General features: G+C 44.3%; 1 protein-coding gene across 1 annotated transcript in view; it reads right to left on the bottom strand.

Annotated features, from left to right (window-relative positions):
- SCARB2 (scavenger receptor class B, member 2) overlaps positions 1 to 14847 on the bottom strand; it is a 79627-nt gene extending 64780 nt beyond the window's left edge. The window contains exon 1 of the mRNA XM_010838141.1: positions 14615 to 14847. Coding sequence (XP_010836443.1) covers positions 14615 to 14731 — 117 coding nt within the window. The 5' untranslated portion in view covers positions 14732 to 14847. The remainder of the gene's footprint in view (positions 1 to 14614) is intronic.
- Between the last annotated feature and the right edge of the window lie 6 nt (positions 14848 to 14853).

The raw sequence follows: 14853 nt of genomic DNA, 5'->3' as shown, positions 1-14853 counted from the left end.
ATAGAAATTTATGGTTAGCAAAGAGCGGGGCGGGAATGGAGAGGGATAAACTGGAAGTATGGGATTAACAGATGTACGCTTGTCTATATAAAAAACATAAACAAGGGGGACTAACTGTATAGCACAGGAACTATATGCAATATTTTGTAATAAGCTATAATGGAAAAGAACTGAAAAAAGAATGTGTATATGTATATACACACATACTGAATCACTTTGCTGTATACCTGAAACTAACACAATACTATAAATCAACTACACTTCAATAGAAAACGAAGAAAGGATTTGCAGCCTCATTTATTTATTAAAGAAAATCATCTCAGAATTATCCATCCCCAAAGAGCCAGTCAGTGTGAGTGAACAGATGGTAAACGGCCTGAGTTTATCTTGTCTGGTTTGTATCCAGTTTCAGTAAAAAAAAAAAAAAAAAAAAAAACAGTCCGAAGACAAGAGGAAGAGTTCGCAGAAAGAAGAAAGGCAAAATCGTTCCCAGAAGGGAGGGTAAAACTGGCTGTTCTCATGACAATCTGACTTGAACTTACTTCTCCAAGTTTCAAGTTGACGACAAAGTTTCAGGATGGAAATAAACATCTGGTCGACTGGAGTCCTATGCTAAGCAAACCAAATAAAAACCTAACAACAACAACAAAAACACCAATGCCTGACAGCTTGCCAGAGCCACATGGACAGCAGGTGCTGTTACAATCGGGCCTTCTCCTCACTGCAGGCCTGCACCCCTACCCCCGGTCACTCCTAGCTGAGTCAACATCCTTACAAGCCTCACACCATCTTTGACTTTGAATCCACTCAAATTTTGCTCTTAAGAGTACCGGTTTTTCCTGTACATTTTTTTTTTTGGCCATGCCCTCAGCAGTGAAAGTGGAGAGTCCTAACCACTGGACCTCCAAGGAATTCCCTCCTGCACCTTTAATGCATCCCTTGGCGCCCGACCTCCCCACTCACAATGGCCCTCAAGGAACCTAGTGTACACTGTAAATCCCAGAGTAGATGGTGTGGGGTGTGTGCGTGTACACACTAAGTAGAGAGGAGGAATGAGAGAACAGAAGGCAGTTTATAAATACAGCTGCCAACGTTTCTAAAACAGTTGCTTCTTTATTTTTATCTCCTTCCCTGATGTTCAATTCAGAGAAGGACAATTATCATTACTACCAGGCTGCTACTGACTCAAAGTCTCCAGGAGGCAGGTGCTCTGCTGAGCATTATGGACACTTTAAGCCTTCCATTGGCCCCACAAGGTAAGAAGTCCCATTTTGCGGGTAAGGAAATGGGGGCACCAGCTTTCCCAGACTCACAGAGCCAGTTGAGTCAAGTCAAATCCCACCAAGTCTAGGTCTGTGGGTTTGCAAAGTCCATGCTTGACCACTCCAGGAGCTGCTACCCCATCACACTTCCAGAGTACAGCTTCCAGATTTAGTGAATAAAAACACAGGATGCCCAAGGATATCCCAAATATTGCATGCATGCGTGCCAAGCTTCAGTTGTGTCCAACTCTGTGCAACACTATGGACTGTAACCTGCCAGGCTCCTCTGTCCATGGGATATCCCAGGCAGGAATACTGGAGTGGGCTGCCATGCCTTCCTCCAGGGCATCATCCTGACCCATGGATAGAATCCACATCTCTTATGGTTCCTTCTTTGGCAGGCGGGTTCTTTACCACTAGTGCCACCTGGAAAGCCCAAAATATTGCACAGGCTATGTCAAAAATGCTTTAATTCTTAGGATGCAATGCTGAAGGATTCAGGGGCAAAGTGTTGTAATACCTGCAACTTGCATTCAAAAAATTCAAGAAAGAATATATAAGAGAAAGATGAAGTCAGCACAGCAGGATGCTAACAACTGAAACTGAAGAGAATCAAAATATTGCATAGACATACTCACTAAAATACTATGTGAAGTTTATCTGAAATTCAAATTTAACTAGGCATCCTGAATTTTATCTGGCAACCTACCCCAGAAAGACCATGAAACTGTGGAGAAACCATCACTTGGGCTCCAAGACCTCCCTGGGCCTCGAGATAACCCTGCAACCAGCAGAGTCTTCCACTTATGCTAAATTAAAAATCAGCATAAGGTCCCAAATCAATTTTACCATGTGACTTTGGATAGTGCAGAGCATGATGAATTTTTCCAGGTGTAATGTGGTAATACTACCCTCAGAAGAAATACTGGAGGGACTTCCCTGGTGGGCCAGTGGTTAAGAATCCAATTGCCATTGAAACATGTATAATATCCTATAAGAAACAAATCACCAGTCCAGGTTCGATGCAGGATACAGGATGCTTGGGGCTGGTGCACTGGGATGACCCAGAAGGATGGTACAGGGAGGGAGGTAGGAGTGGGGTTCAGGATGGGGAACACATGTACACCCGTGGCAGATTCATGTTGATGTATGGCAAAACCAAGACAATATTGTAAAGTAATTAGCCTCCAATTAAAATAAATTTAAATTAAAAAAAAAAAAGAATCCACTTGCCAATGCAGGGGACATGGGTTTGATCCCTGGTCTGGGAATTAAGATGCCTCAGAGCAACTAAGCCTGTGCACCACAACTACTGAGCCCACGAGCCCAGAGCCCGTGTTCTGCAATAAGTGAAGCCACTGCAGTGGGAAGCCTACACACCGCAACTAGAGAGTAGCCCCACTCACGGCACCTAGAGAATGCCAGCGTGCAGCAACAAAAACCCACAGCAGCCAACAAGAAAATACATAAGTATTTAAAAAAGAGAAATATTGTAAAGATGATTGAGTTACGTGCTCAATCTGCCACGTCAAAGCCAGGTCAATCATGTCGACTGAAAAACCTTTCGGTTAATTTGCCAATATGTATACACTGAGAGCTTTCTCTGTGCCCAGCAAGCATAGGCCCTGTTTCAAGAAGACATTCAGCTAAGGACGTAACACTGACATGCACGTAACAGTGAACCTTCATGTGCAAGGCCCAAAGGAGGGCTATGCCTGAAATTACCGGGATAATATCAATTGTTTGGATCCATGGGCTTCCCTGATGGCTCAGACAGTCAAAAATCTGCCTGCAGTGCAGGAGACCTGGATTTGATCCCTGAGTTGGGAAGATCCCCTGGAGGAGGGCATGGCAACCCACTCCAGTATTCTTGCCTGGAAAATGCCATGGACAGAGGAGCCTGGCAGGCTAAGTCCATGGGGTCACAAAGAGCTGGACATGACTGAGGGACCTACACTTTCATCCTAAAATTCCCATCTGGATACCCTGCAGGCTGCTCAACATCAACGTGACCAAAAAAGGGGCTCATGATTTCTCCCCGAATCACTCTGTCCTACTGATGAGAGGAGTTCTACCTCGTCCTCTTCTCCATTTCTTTTCCTGTCCCTATCTCATCACTGGGCTTCCCTCGTGGCTCAGACAGTAAAGAATCTGCCTGTAATGCAGGAGACCTGGGTTCGATCCCTGGGTCAGGCAGTTTCCGTGGAGAAGCAAATGGCAACCCACTCCAGTATTCTGGCCTGGAGGAATTTCATGGACACAGGAGCCTGGCGGGCTACAGTCCATTGGGTTGCAAAGAGTTGGACATGATGGAGCGACTAACACTCTCACTTTCATCTCATTACTGGCAAGGACTGCGGCAATACGGTTCAGTTTTAGGTAGTCTCCCAACTGGTACCCTTTTCTCCAGCTTTGCCCCTTTCAAAGGTATTATCTATATCAGCTTCCAGAGAGTTCCATAAAAAGTGCCTATCAGGCCAGACACTCTCCCCACTGCTAACAGGATAAACTCTGAGGTCCTGATGCAGCCCAAGACGTCAGTCCATGGGACCTGACTCAGCCCATCACCTGCCATCCCAACAGGCCCTTTAAGAACGAGCAACATGGAGTGTTCCACCTTCTCCCAGGTATGACTGGATTAGCTGCTTCTGCTGAGAGGTGTTGCTCAGTCATGTCTGACTCTTTGTGACTCCATGGACTGTAGCCCGCCAGGCTCCTCTGTCCATGGAATTCTCCAAGCAAGAATATTGGAGTGGGTTGCCATTTCCTTCTCCAGGCAATCTTCCCAACCCAGGGATTGAACCTGGGTCCTCTGCATTGCAGGCAGATTATTTACCGTCTGAGCCACCAGGGAAGCCCATGACTTGGTACAGCCACAAGACACAACACATCCACAGCAGCCTGATGGAGATCTTTCAGGAAAGCAGCAGAAGGATGGCTGAGGGACCAGCTGTCCCGATAAAAGCCACATGGAGATGATAAGAATAAGCCCTTATGGAACTGCATTGGGCTTTAATGAAAGTAAGTTAATATTTTCAGAAACTTTCAGGCCTCAAGAGCACTGCTGCTTGTACTTTTAGTTCAACAAAGTGCTACTTAATAATTAAACACAAACTCAGCATCCACATTGCCATCTACAGAGTCTAAATTTACCCAGAGATAATGCAGACCAACTTTGAGAAAACCTGATCTAATAGTGTGTGGAAGATTCTCATTGGATTCCACATTAATAAAATTCACCAAATATCAAAACACCAGTTGGTTGGCATTATTTTAAAAATTTCTCCCTGAAATCAAGCAAACCCAGTGCTGATTCTTGGAGTAATGTAAATACTTTGTACTATTTACCTTTCTAAATACTCAATTGAGGTAAAAGAAATAGGCTGCCATTAACATTTTACCCTTATTCTCTGACCTTATTTTAACTTAGGAACAAAAGCACTGGTTTTCTTTTTTTTTTCTTTTATGTCATTGTTTAAACTCATTTTGCTTTAACTGCAAATCCAATAATTTCAGCTAATGAGATCTGACAGTTGAGGCTCCAATGTCAGTTTGTGTGTCAGCTGCTGCTGTGTCTATAAGTCACAATGAGGACAAGAGGGTAGAACAGTTATTGTGAAAAAGCTCCTGCTACAAAACTCCTAGTAGACTACTTTCTAAATACTTCCAGGTAATTTCAAATGTGAACCCAAGGTCGAGAACTGCCAGCCTAAAGGGAGAAAAATCAGCCACCAGATAGAAACTTAATCAAAAGGACCAGGTGAAGAGTGGGGAGATATATGTGGATGCTGGCAGGGGATGGGGGTGGGGAGATGTAGGAACAGTTGAATGAGTGGATGAAAAACAGGATTTTAAGATGTGAATAAATAAGAAGTGTGGCCATGGCAATAATGCCAAGTTCTCTGTATAACTTGTAGAGCCAGTCTTATTATTTTACAACCTGTTTGGTTGTGACTATATCTCTCAAAGATGAAATAAGGGATGTTTCCCTCACCTGTTTATATCTACATCTCCTATTCCTTCCATTACTGTGGATTATCAGAAGAATCATATTAGAAGCAATAGCCTTAAAATGGGACTTGCAAGAGTAATGATGACATTCCTGTAACCAGGAAGCAAGGTATTCTGTCTTGCTTTCTTTAGAAAGAATGTAAAATTCTGAAGCTAAAGAAGCCACATGGGGAAGGTCAAGGAATGAAGCAGGTACAGGTCTGTGCATGTTTGCATGCCAAACCCTAGCATTAATTCAGTTCTCCACAGAAATATGCCCTTTCCCATTTTTGTTAAATGCATGTTAAATTCTTCAATACTAAAAGAATCAACCCTGAATATTTATTGGAAGGACTGATGCTGAAGCGGAAGCTCCAATACTTTGGCCACCTGCTGCAAAGAGCTGACTTATTAGAAAAGACCCTGATGCTGGGGAAGATTGAAGGCAGGAGGAGAAGGGGGTGACAGAGGATGAGCTGGTTGGATAGCATCACTGACTAAATGGACATGAGTTTGAGTAAACTCCAGGAAATGGTGAAGGACAGGGAAGTGTGGTGTGCTGCAGTCCATGGGATCACAAAGAGTCAGATACAACTGAGTAGCTGAACAACGAATGACCTCTTCAGGCTATCTTTTCATCTTCCTTCTTGTGGTAAAGAGCATCAGATACAAACAGATATTTCTCCACTCTATGAAAGACAGCAGAGCAAACCCCATGACAAAGGGCACCTTCCCTGGACCCTGGGGTCGGACGTGTGACAGCGGTGGGGACAGGGATGGAGGTCCTGTCCAAAGGGCAGCCTCCATTCTGCCCCAGCTGCTGTCACCCAGACTGTGATGGGGCCAGTACTGCAAAAGAGCCACATTCGGGAAATCCAAAAATGAGGGGATAGATGTGTATGTACAGTGGATTCACTTTGCTGCACAGTAGAAACTAGCTCAACATTGTAAAGCAGCTATGTTTGCTGTTGTTTAGTCACTAAGTCGTGTGTGACTGTGTGTGACCCATGGACTGTAGCCCTCCAGGCTCCTCTGTCCATGGGATTTTCCAGGCAAGAATACTGGAGTGGTTGCCATTTCCTTCTCCAGGGGATCTTTCTGACTCAGGGATCAAACTTCTATCTCCTGCATTGCAGGCAGATTCTTTATTGCTGAGCCACCAGGGAATCCCACAAAAGCAACTACACTCCAATAAAAATTAATCAAAACAAACAACAAAAAAAAACCCAAACGGTCACATGTTCCCAGAGAACCTGGAAAGCTGGATTATTCAGCGAAATTTCCAGATTTTAAAGGTATAAACTATTAGTGTGGCAAACGTGACCACTGGAACAAAAATGTGTAGCAGAATAACAATATATAACCAAAATCATCCTGAAGATGTTAAGTTCTCATCTCTCCATTCATCCACATGATGTTTAATAACTATTTTGTATGACATTCATTTAACAGGTTGAGAAGATGATACAAAGCTACATATGGCCGGATCCCTACCTTCAAAGAGAACTTTGAGGCTAGCTTTAAATACTGAATTATGTCCTGTGGATAGAGAATCTTTAGCAGGGCTGAGGCTAGAGGGGAATTATTGAAGAATTCAATTATGGAGCTACTAATGTTCTGGTCTGGTTTGATTAACACACAGGAAAAGACAGGAGATTCCCTGAACCTGATTCACTGATGGCCCAAACCCACTGTTCTTCATGCTGGACTCATGAGGACACCAAACAAACATATAAATATATAACAAAGTAAACAAGACCCTGGTGGTCTGAAAACATTGAAAACATAGTTCCCAAAGTAGCCTTACAGTTTGCACGTATGTTATGTCATTTTAAAAATTCTAAAAGTCAACAAATTTAAATGAAAACCAGATCAGTAGTTCTCAAAGGGTGGTCTGAGGTCCCCTGAGGGGCCCCAAGACCCTCTCAGGGGATTCTTCATGGTCAAAACTATTTCTGTAATAACATTAACTATCTGCCCTTTTCACTCTCATTTTTTCATGAGCGTATAGTGGAACTTTCTAAAGGTTACACAGGTTGTAATGATGTCATTGCTCTGACAGCTAATGAAATATGTGCTCATGTATACTTGTATTTTAGCTTCCCAGGTGGCGCTAGTGGTAAAGAACCCACCTGTCAATGCAGGAGATGAAAGAGATGGGGGTTCAAGCCCTGGGTCAGGAAGATCCCCTGGAGGAGGGCATGACATCCCACTCCAGTGTTCTCGCCTGGAGAATCCCATGGACAGAGGAGCCTGGTGGGCTACAGTCCATGGGGTCACAGAGTTGGATACAACCAAAGTGACTTAGCATGCACATACTTGTGTTTTAAAAATGTATCAGTTTTAATTTCTAATATTATAAATATTTATAGATGTAACCAATAGAAACATAAGTTCTTTGGTGTCTTCAATAATCCTTAAGAAAACAAAGGCATCTGAGTCCCAGATTTCTGAATTAGATTATAAATTCCATAAGGGTAGAGACTCTGTCTCATTTACTATCGTACCCATAGGTCTCAGCACACTGCCTCACCAATGATTCATACTCAGTAAATATTTCCTAAATAAATGGATGACTGCCAAAGAATATACCTAAAAGTGCTTTCGGATATAGAGAGCAAACACTGAAAGTAGCCTTTATTTTTCTCAGTTGCTTTTGACTAGCTACCAGCTTTGATAAAAAATGGTTGCTTCATGTAATATATCATGGATATAGACTAAGTATCTTGATGATATAGACCATAAATGCCTAGTCACTTGGCCAATATCATGTGTTTTCATTAATGATTTTATAATCCCACCTGCTGATTCTTCCCTGGGAAACAAGCAAGTGTCTGGCAGAACAGATGGCCCCTTCATTGTGGCTTGACAGTGAAACAAGAAAGCAAAAAACAGTTCTCATAAGCAAAGACCTTCCCCTCCCTCCCAAAAGATATTTTCTTTGATGTAAACCTGCAGAATAGTAGTAATTACTAAGAATAATAGCCCCAACTAGAATTATCAACTCTTTTGTATGCTAGTTATACCAGTTGGAATTAAAAATAAATACAGGGTGGGAACAGAAGCACCCCATTTCTGTAAAGTATATGTGCTACTATAAGGCACAAAGAAAAAATGTGGATTAATCAACAGTATATTTAACAGTGGTTTCTGTTTCTCTTTTTTTGTTGTTGTTGTCTCTGACTTTTTACAATGGCATATATATCTCTTTACCAGAAAAACAGGCAAAAATAAAGAATAAAATACAGGGATGTCCCTGGGGGTCCAGTGGTTAAGAACCTGCCTTGTAACGCAGGAGACACGGGTTCCATCCCTGGTCCAGGAGGATTCCACACGCTGTGGACCAACTAAACCCATGTGCCGTAACTATCAAGCCCGCGTGCCCTAGAGGCCGTGCTCCGCAATAAGAGAAGACACTGTAATGAGAAGCCTGCACACCACACAATGAAGAGGAGCCTCCCACACACCACAACTAGAGAAAGCCCACACATAGCAACGAAGACCCAGGGCAGCCAAAAATAAGTAAATAATTTCTTTTTAAACAATAAAACACAAAGAAAAAAAGAATTGCCATCTCAAGGAGTGAAGACATAGGTTAACAGAACCAGTCTCGGTTTTGACCTGGGTGCTAGTCCCAAGGACTCTGATTCAGGATGGCTGATGGGGTCTGGGTTTTTTCCATAAGTGATTCTGATGTGGTTCCCTAGACTCCAGGAAAAACACCAAGAACTGCTGACTTACTCCCTTGTCTTAACCTTTAGTACTGTATACGCCCACAGTCACCAGGAATTAGTAAGATGCTGAAAGAAACATCATAAGATTTTGATATCACCAGATCACATTTCCAAAAGCCAGGGAGAAGTTGGATGATTTTGTTGAGGAGTTAAAGACTCCGGCAAGGATATGGCCTCTGTTTATAGAGCTATGGTTTCTGCTGGTGGTGGGCCAATCACATGACTTTGTCACGAATTTGGAAGGAAGAAACTGAGAGATGAAGCATGTTCATGGGAGGCTCAGCAGCTGGAGCATCACAGAAGGTCAGGGCTAGGGAAGCCCCAGATGAGGAACCAGCCTGGGCCCGAGGACACAGAGGAAGCTGGTGAGGAAGGCAGAGGAAAAGGAGAGAGACACACTGGGCCTGGATCCTGCTGACCGTCCAGTTTCTACTGGATTTGCAGGAGGCCTTACTGTGCTGTGGTTCTCACCCTTTGATTTCTACCAGCTTCCTCTTCCAATCTTAGAGAAAACAAAAAAAAAAATCCTCTTTCTAGAGCTAGCGTAAGGGTGCCTCATTTCCTCCAAGAGCACTGCTCCTCTTTAATGCCAAGAAGTGGAGGACAATGTGATGTGTGAGGGTAGAATTTACGGTCACCAGGAATCTTTTGAAAGGGAAGAAGGTGCTAGTAATTGCTCTAGGATAACAGGTGTAAATAAGCCAGAACTGTCACAGGCAATGGGATGTATGATCACCTTCAGGATGGGAAAAGTGAACTAGAAGACCCAGTGTGTGCACCTAACTTCATCATGTGGTCTTTGATAAGTCACTTCTCTACGTTTCCAGGGTCATATAGGCGTAAAGGTAACTCAATACCCTAATATGTGCATGCGTTCTAAGTCACTTCAGTCATGTCCAATTCTTTGTGACTGTAGGCTACAGCCCACCAGGCTCCTCTGTCCATGGGATTCTCCTGGCAAATACTGGAATGGGCTGCCATGCTGTCCTCCAGGGGATCATCCTGACCCAGGGAGCGAAACTGTATCTCTTAGATTACTTCATTGCAGGCAGATTCTTTACCACTAGCGCCTCCTGGAAGCTCCTAATTTGATACCCACCACTATCCATATTTGAATTTACAGTCTCAGTTTCCTTCACTAGAAAATAACAGATTAAGCGATGCCTACTCTAGGATTCTATGTCTTTATAACCCTGAAGAGAAGCAAATCAGGAAATGGGGTTGCTAGGCAAGAAAGAGCCCTTGAAGATTATATATAGTTGACTGTCTTTATATAAACAAAAATGAAGATGTTTTACTCATTGGACTCTAAAAATATCACATAGCTTCACCAATCAGTGTTATTTGCTTAAACTGTCAGGGATTATATCTTATCTCTTCGAGCTCCAAGGCTGCTCTCACTCCCTGCGCAGGCCAGCTGGTATTTGCCCAGGGCCTCAGGTTTCCAGTGAAGGGTAGGTGACTCTGTCATGTTCGTCTCATCCGTGAGCCCTCATGCTGCCGTCCTTCCTTGGTAGCAAAGTGTCAACAGTCTCTTGCCCTCTCGCTGATTCCCCTGCCAGCCCACCTCTTATTAGCCAACTTTGCCCTTGGCCAGCTTGCACCCTCATTTCTGGGAGATATTCAAACTTTCAGCAAGCCGAAAGGCAAATTTAATATCTTGTGCTGCAGAGTTGCTCTCAAGCACAGGTCATGTACCTGTGTCATAGAATCTCAGGATTTTGGAGCTAGAAGGACCTTTATCTACTCCTTAGTTCCTGTCTGTGAAAAGAACAGCTGGAAACAATAAATGTTTACTGTCGGCTGTGCAAATATGTTGCCAATACAAATAACGATAACAAATTCAGGTACCAGGAAAGGACTGTACTATATGCTTTACATCAATCCTTTTATTTCATTCTTGCAACAACTCAAAGGTAGGTATTCTTATGACCCCCATTTTCAAGATGAGGAACCTGAGGTTTTGAGGGGTTCAATAATTTGCTACTTGGCTTGTCCAATTTAATCCAAGTATTTGTTAGTGACTGAAAAAGGGGTTTTCACCAAGCTCTGCTGATTCTTAGGACACTGTTCTTTCAACTAAAACAATTAGAAGTGAGGCAGCAGGCAGTTAGCTTACCCACCACCAGTACCAGGCACTGCCCTAGTTGCCAGGATGAAATGTAACATAAAACCCTGCCCTTCCAGGTTCTAAACAGAAAAAGAGATTGCTGGGTCCCTGCAAAGCTCTGTCTTCAGGGAGGTCAAAATGCTCAACAAAGAGGGCCTGGCCCATGCTCCAGGATGTGGGTGTGAGCAGCCAAGAAGGGAAAAGTTTTTCTGCCTCTTCTGTAATTGAGAAAAGTCAACAGAAACAGTTGGGCTTCCCTGGAGGCTCAGTGGTAAGCAATCTACCTGCCAATGCAGTACATGCAGGTTTGATTCCTAGGTTGGGAAGATCCCCTGGAGAAAGAAATGGAAACCCACTCCAGTATTCTTGTCTGTAAAGTCCCACGGACAGAGGAGCCTGGTTGGTTAAGTCCATGGGGTCACAAAAGAGTCAGACACGACTGAGTGACTAAACAACAAAGAGAAAGAGTTACAGGGCTTTCTCAATGTAAGGCATACTATAACAGGCCAAGGATGGAACCAGACTGTCTTGGTTCTTTCCACTCTACTCAATAGCCGAGATCAAATCTCCCTCCAGTCATCTCTGGCTGTTGTGGGCCTCAAAGACAATTATCAAATGAGACAGAGTCTTCTAATAGGAATTATGTTACTAAGCTTCTCACAATTAGCCCAACCTACTCATTTGATTTTCATTCTTCTTCTCTCTCCTCTTTTTTGATGTAGACAAAGCAGGACATGGACAATCGTCAAAGGAAAAAAATTAAGAACTAGGAATATCAGATTGTATTATAAGTATATTAAAGTAAGTTATGAATGAATTTTCCATAACAATGTTAATGGAAATGATGATGGAAGCTGTCCTTGGGCACCTGTTCCAAGCCTGACACCATGCTTAGTGCTTTACACAGGTGACCTCACTCAGCTTCACAACAGCACACACACAGGCACATCCCAGGTCTGTGTGAAGCTCATGCAGTGTATGGAGGCTGTCCCTAAGAAAAGAAAACGCTGCATACAGAATTAGGTAGAGGGCCTTTGAAGCGCCCGTGCAAGTGCGGGACCCAAAGTGTAAGCTTTGTGAGTTTCATGGTGAATGCATCCCCTAGATGGCTAACATCCTCATTGCCCTCAGGAATGAAACTGAGGTTCAGAGAAGTTATGTAACTGGCCCAAAGGCCAAGAGCCTAGAAATGTCAGGGCTAAGATTTGAATATAGGGTGTCTAACCTCCAATCTCATGTATTTTTTATTTGCTTCTAACAAAAATAAAACTGCTATCATTTACAAATAACTATGGTGCTGGTGGTGGTTTAGTCGCTAAGCCATGTCTGACTCTTTCAACCTCCAGGCTCCAGTGCATGGGATTTCCTAGGCAAGAATACTGGAGTGGGTTGCCATTCCTTTCTCTAGGGGATCTTGTCCACCCAGGGATTGAATCCATGTCTCCCGCATTGCAGGTGGATTCTTTACTGCTGAGTCACCAGGGAAGCCCTACAAATAACTATACATACTACTGTATCCCATTTAAAGTACACCCATTTTCTCTAGTAATTCTTATAATTCTTCTATTTACATGAATAGTTGTTATCCTTATTTACAGATAGAAAAGCCTAGAATTAAGAAAGGTTAAGTACTAGCCTAAGGTTACCCAGCTAGTACACAGTAGAGCCAGATTCATGCCTGCAAATCAACCTGCGAAGTCCTTACTCTTTCCACCATCTCATGCTACCCGCCTACAGGCGACCCAGGAAAGCGGAGTGGTAATGATGGTAAGGCGTGACCTCTGGTTGCCTTACCATATTTCCACATCTGTCCACACCTAGCCCTGTCATGAGTCTCACACACCACGTGGTGCAGTGTTCCTTAACAGGGTGAGGCAGTTCTGAAAGTTCACTTCTGTACTTTCATTTACAGTCAGATCAGAGTCCATTCTTCATGGAGAAAACCACCTTTAAAAGCCAATCACCAAACATCAGTGCAAACTTAAGCCCCAGCCCAGCTGCCTTACAACTACCCTCCACCCCCACCACCTCCCTACCCACTGCCCATGAATGTAGACACACAGAGCATCCAAAGGCTGACAATACCTGAGGCACAAGGTGGGGAGATCACCCATCTCACAGACCTCTCCTGAAACAGCCTTTCAAAGCCACACAAGAAAATCCAATTGACTATCATTGGATTGCTTAACTCTAGACACCCAAGCAAGAGGTTACATCCTTAAAGAGGTTACATCCTTAAACTACCTAGCCATGGATTTGCAGGTGCACAAGGGTGGAGAGATTCAATTTAGTTTTTTCTTTGAACATGCTTTGAACAATGGCCTTTGAGAAGCTCAGACAGTGGGTCCTGTCACCCCCTTGACAATGAAAACTTTTAAAAATTAAACTATGCTTTGCCATGGCATTTTTTTTAAAGTAGCTTCAGATTTCAAGTAATTGATGACTTTTAGAAACCTCTATTTAAAAAATAGGTCTGTTGCCACCTGGAATGAAACAATTTTGCTAATTGGGAGCGCAGTGACCAATTTTGGAGGAGGCCCCAGCTTTTATTATCTGGCCAACAGCAAGTGTAAACGAGTAGGAGAAATCAGGCAGTGAAGGGTGCTAACAAGAAAGGCTTCTCCGATAACTTTTTTAAAAGGAAAAAGTGACCCCAGTAACTCTCTCTGGTTCCTCTTTCCACACGGATTGGTGGATGTGGGTGAAAGGGCAGGAGAAATGACCACTGAGTGAAATCATAGGATGGAGAGGTCTGAAGTGACCAGCTTTCCAGCCCACTCATCTGAGAGGAAGAGATGGGCTCAGATTAAGAATTTAAATGCAGCTTTGCCTAAGCTTAGGGTTGTTTGCAGAGAAGGTGATGGCACCCCACTCCAGTCCTCTTGCGACTTGGCAGCAGCAGCAGGGTTGAGAAGAGCAAGAAATCCATGGTGAGACAAAGCAGCAAGCTGCTAAGTCAGCACAGGCTCTGATGAACTGAAATGTCACCCAGCCCAGAGGCCTGGCCTGGCTACCCAGTGCGGGGCTCAGCCCAAGAAGGCTGGAACACAACAGACTAGGCACCAGCCTCCCATCGCCACATCACACCACTTCAAAGGCCAGGGCAAGCAGCCAACACACTTGTGGGGTGGCGGTGTCTTTCATTTAGTTTGTTTCCTCATGAAGTGGGAGGGAAATGAGTTTGGGCCCAGCAGAGATTGGGGCGCGGGGAGGGCCCAGAAAACAAATGACAGAATTTAAGTGAAAGCCTTCTTTCAAAATCTAGACCCACAGTCTTGTTTATTACTCTAAAAGGAACAGAATTATTCCTCTCCAGCCTTCTTTAACTCTTACCCACCCAGCCCAAGAAAACATGGAAGAAAGGAGGGCCCTAGCCTCCGGACTAGGGTTATAAGGGGTGCAGATCCACCCTGCACAAGGTTCAGCAGTGGGAGGGTGGGCTGCAAGTGTCCCCCCAATCCCGCTCGACGCGCGCGCGCACACACACACACACACACACACAGCCCGCCACGCCTCACCTTCTCGATCGTCTGGTCCACGGCCTTCTGGAAGACTCGGGCCACCAGCAGCGTGATGCTGGTCACCAGCAACAGCAGGGACAGCGTCCCCACCGCGTAGAAGCAGCACCTGCCCATTCCGCGCACCGCTCCGGGGCCGGGCGGCGGGCGACCGGATGAGAAGCAAGGAGGGAGAGACGGAGGGGCGCCGGCGGAGCGGCCGGAAGACCCGGGACCCACGGGCGCCCGCGGCCCAGCAG

This window comes from Bison bison, unplaced genomic scaffold (genome assembly GCF_000754665.1).
Source record: "Bison bison bison isolate TAMUID 2011002044 unplaced genomic scaffold, Bison_UMD1.0 scf7180017864092, whole genome shotgun sequence".
Classification (NCBI taxonomy): domain Eukaryota; kingdom Metazoa; phylum Chordata; class Mammalia; order Artiodactyla; family Bovidae; genus Bison; species Bison bison.
This window is presented reverse-complemented; position numbering and strand designations above follow the sequence as displayed.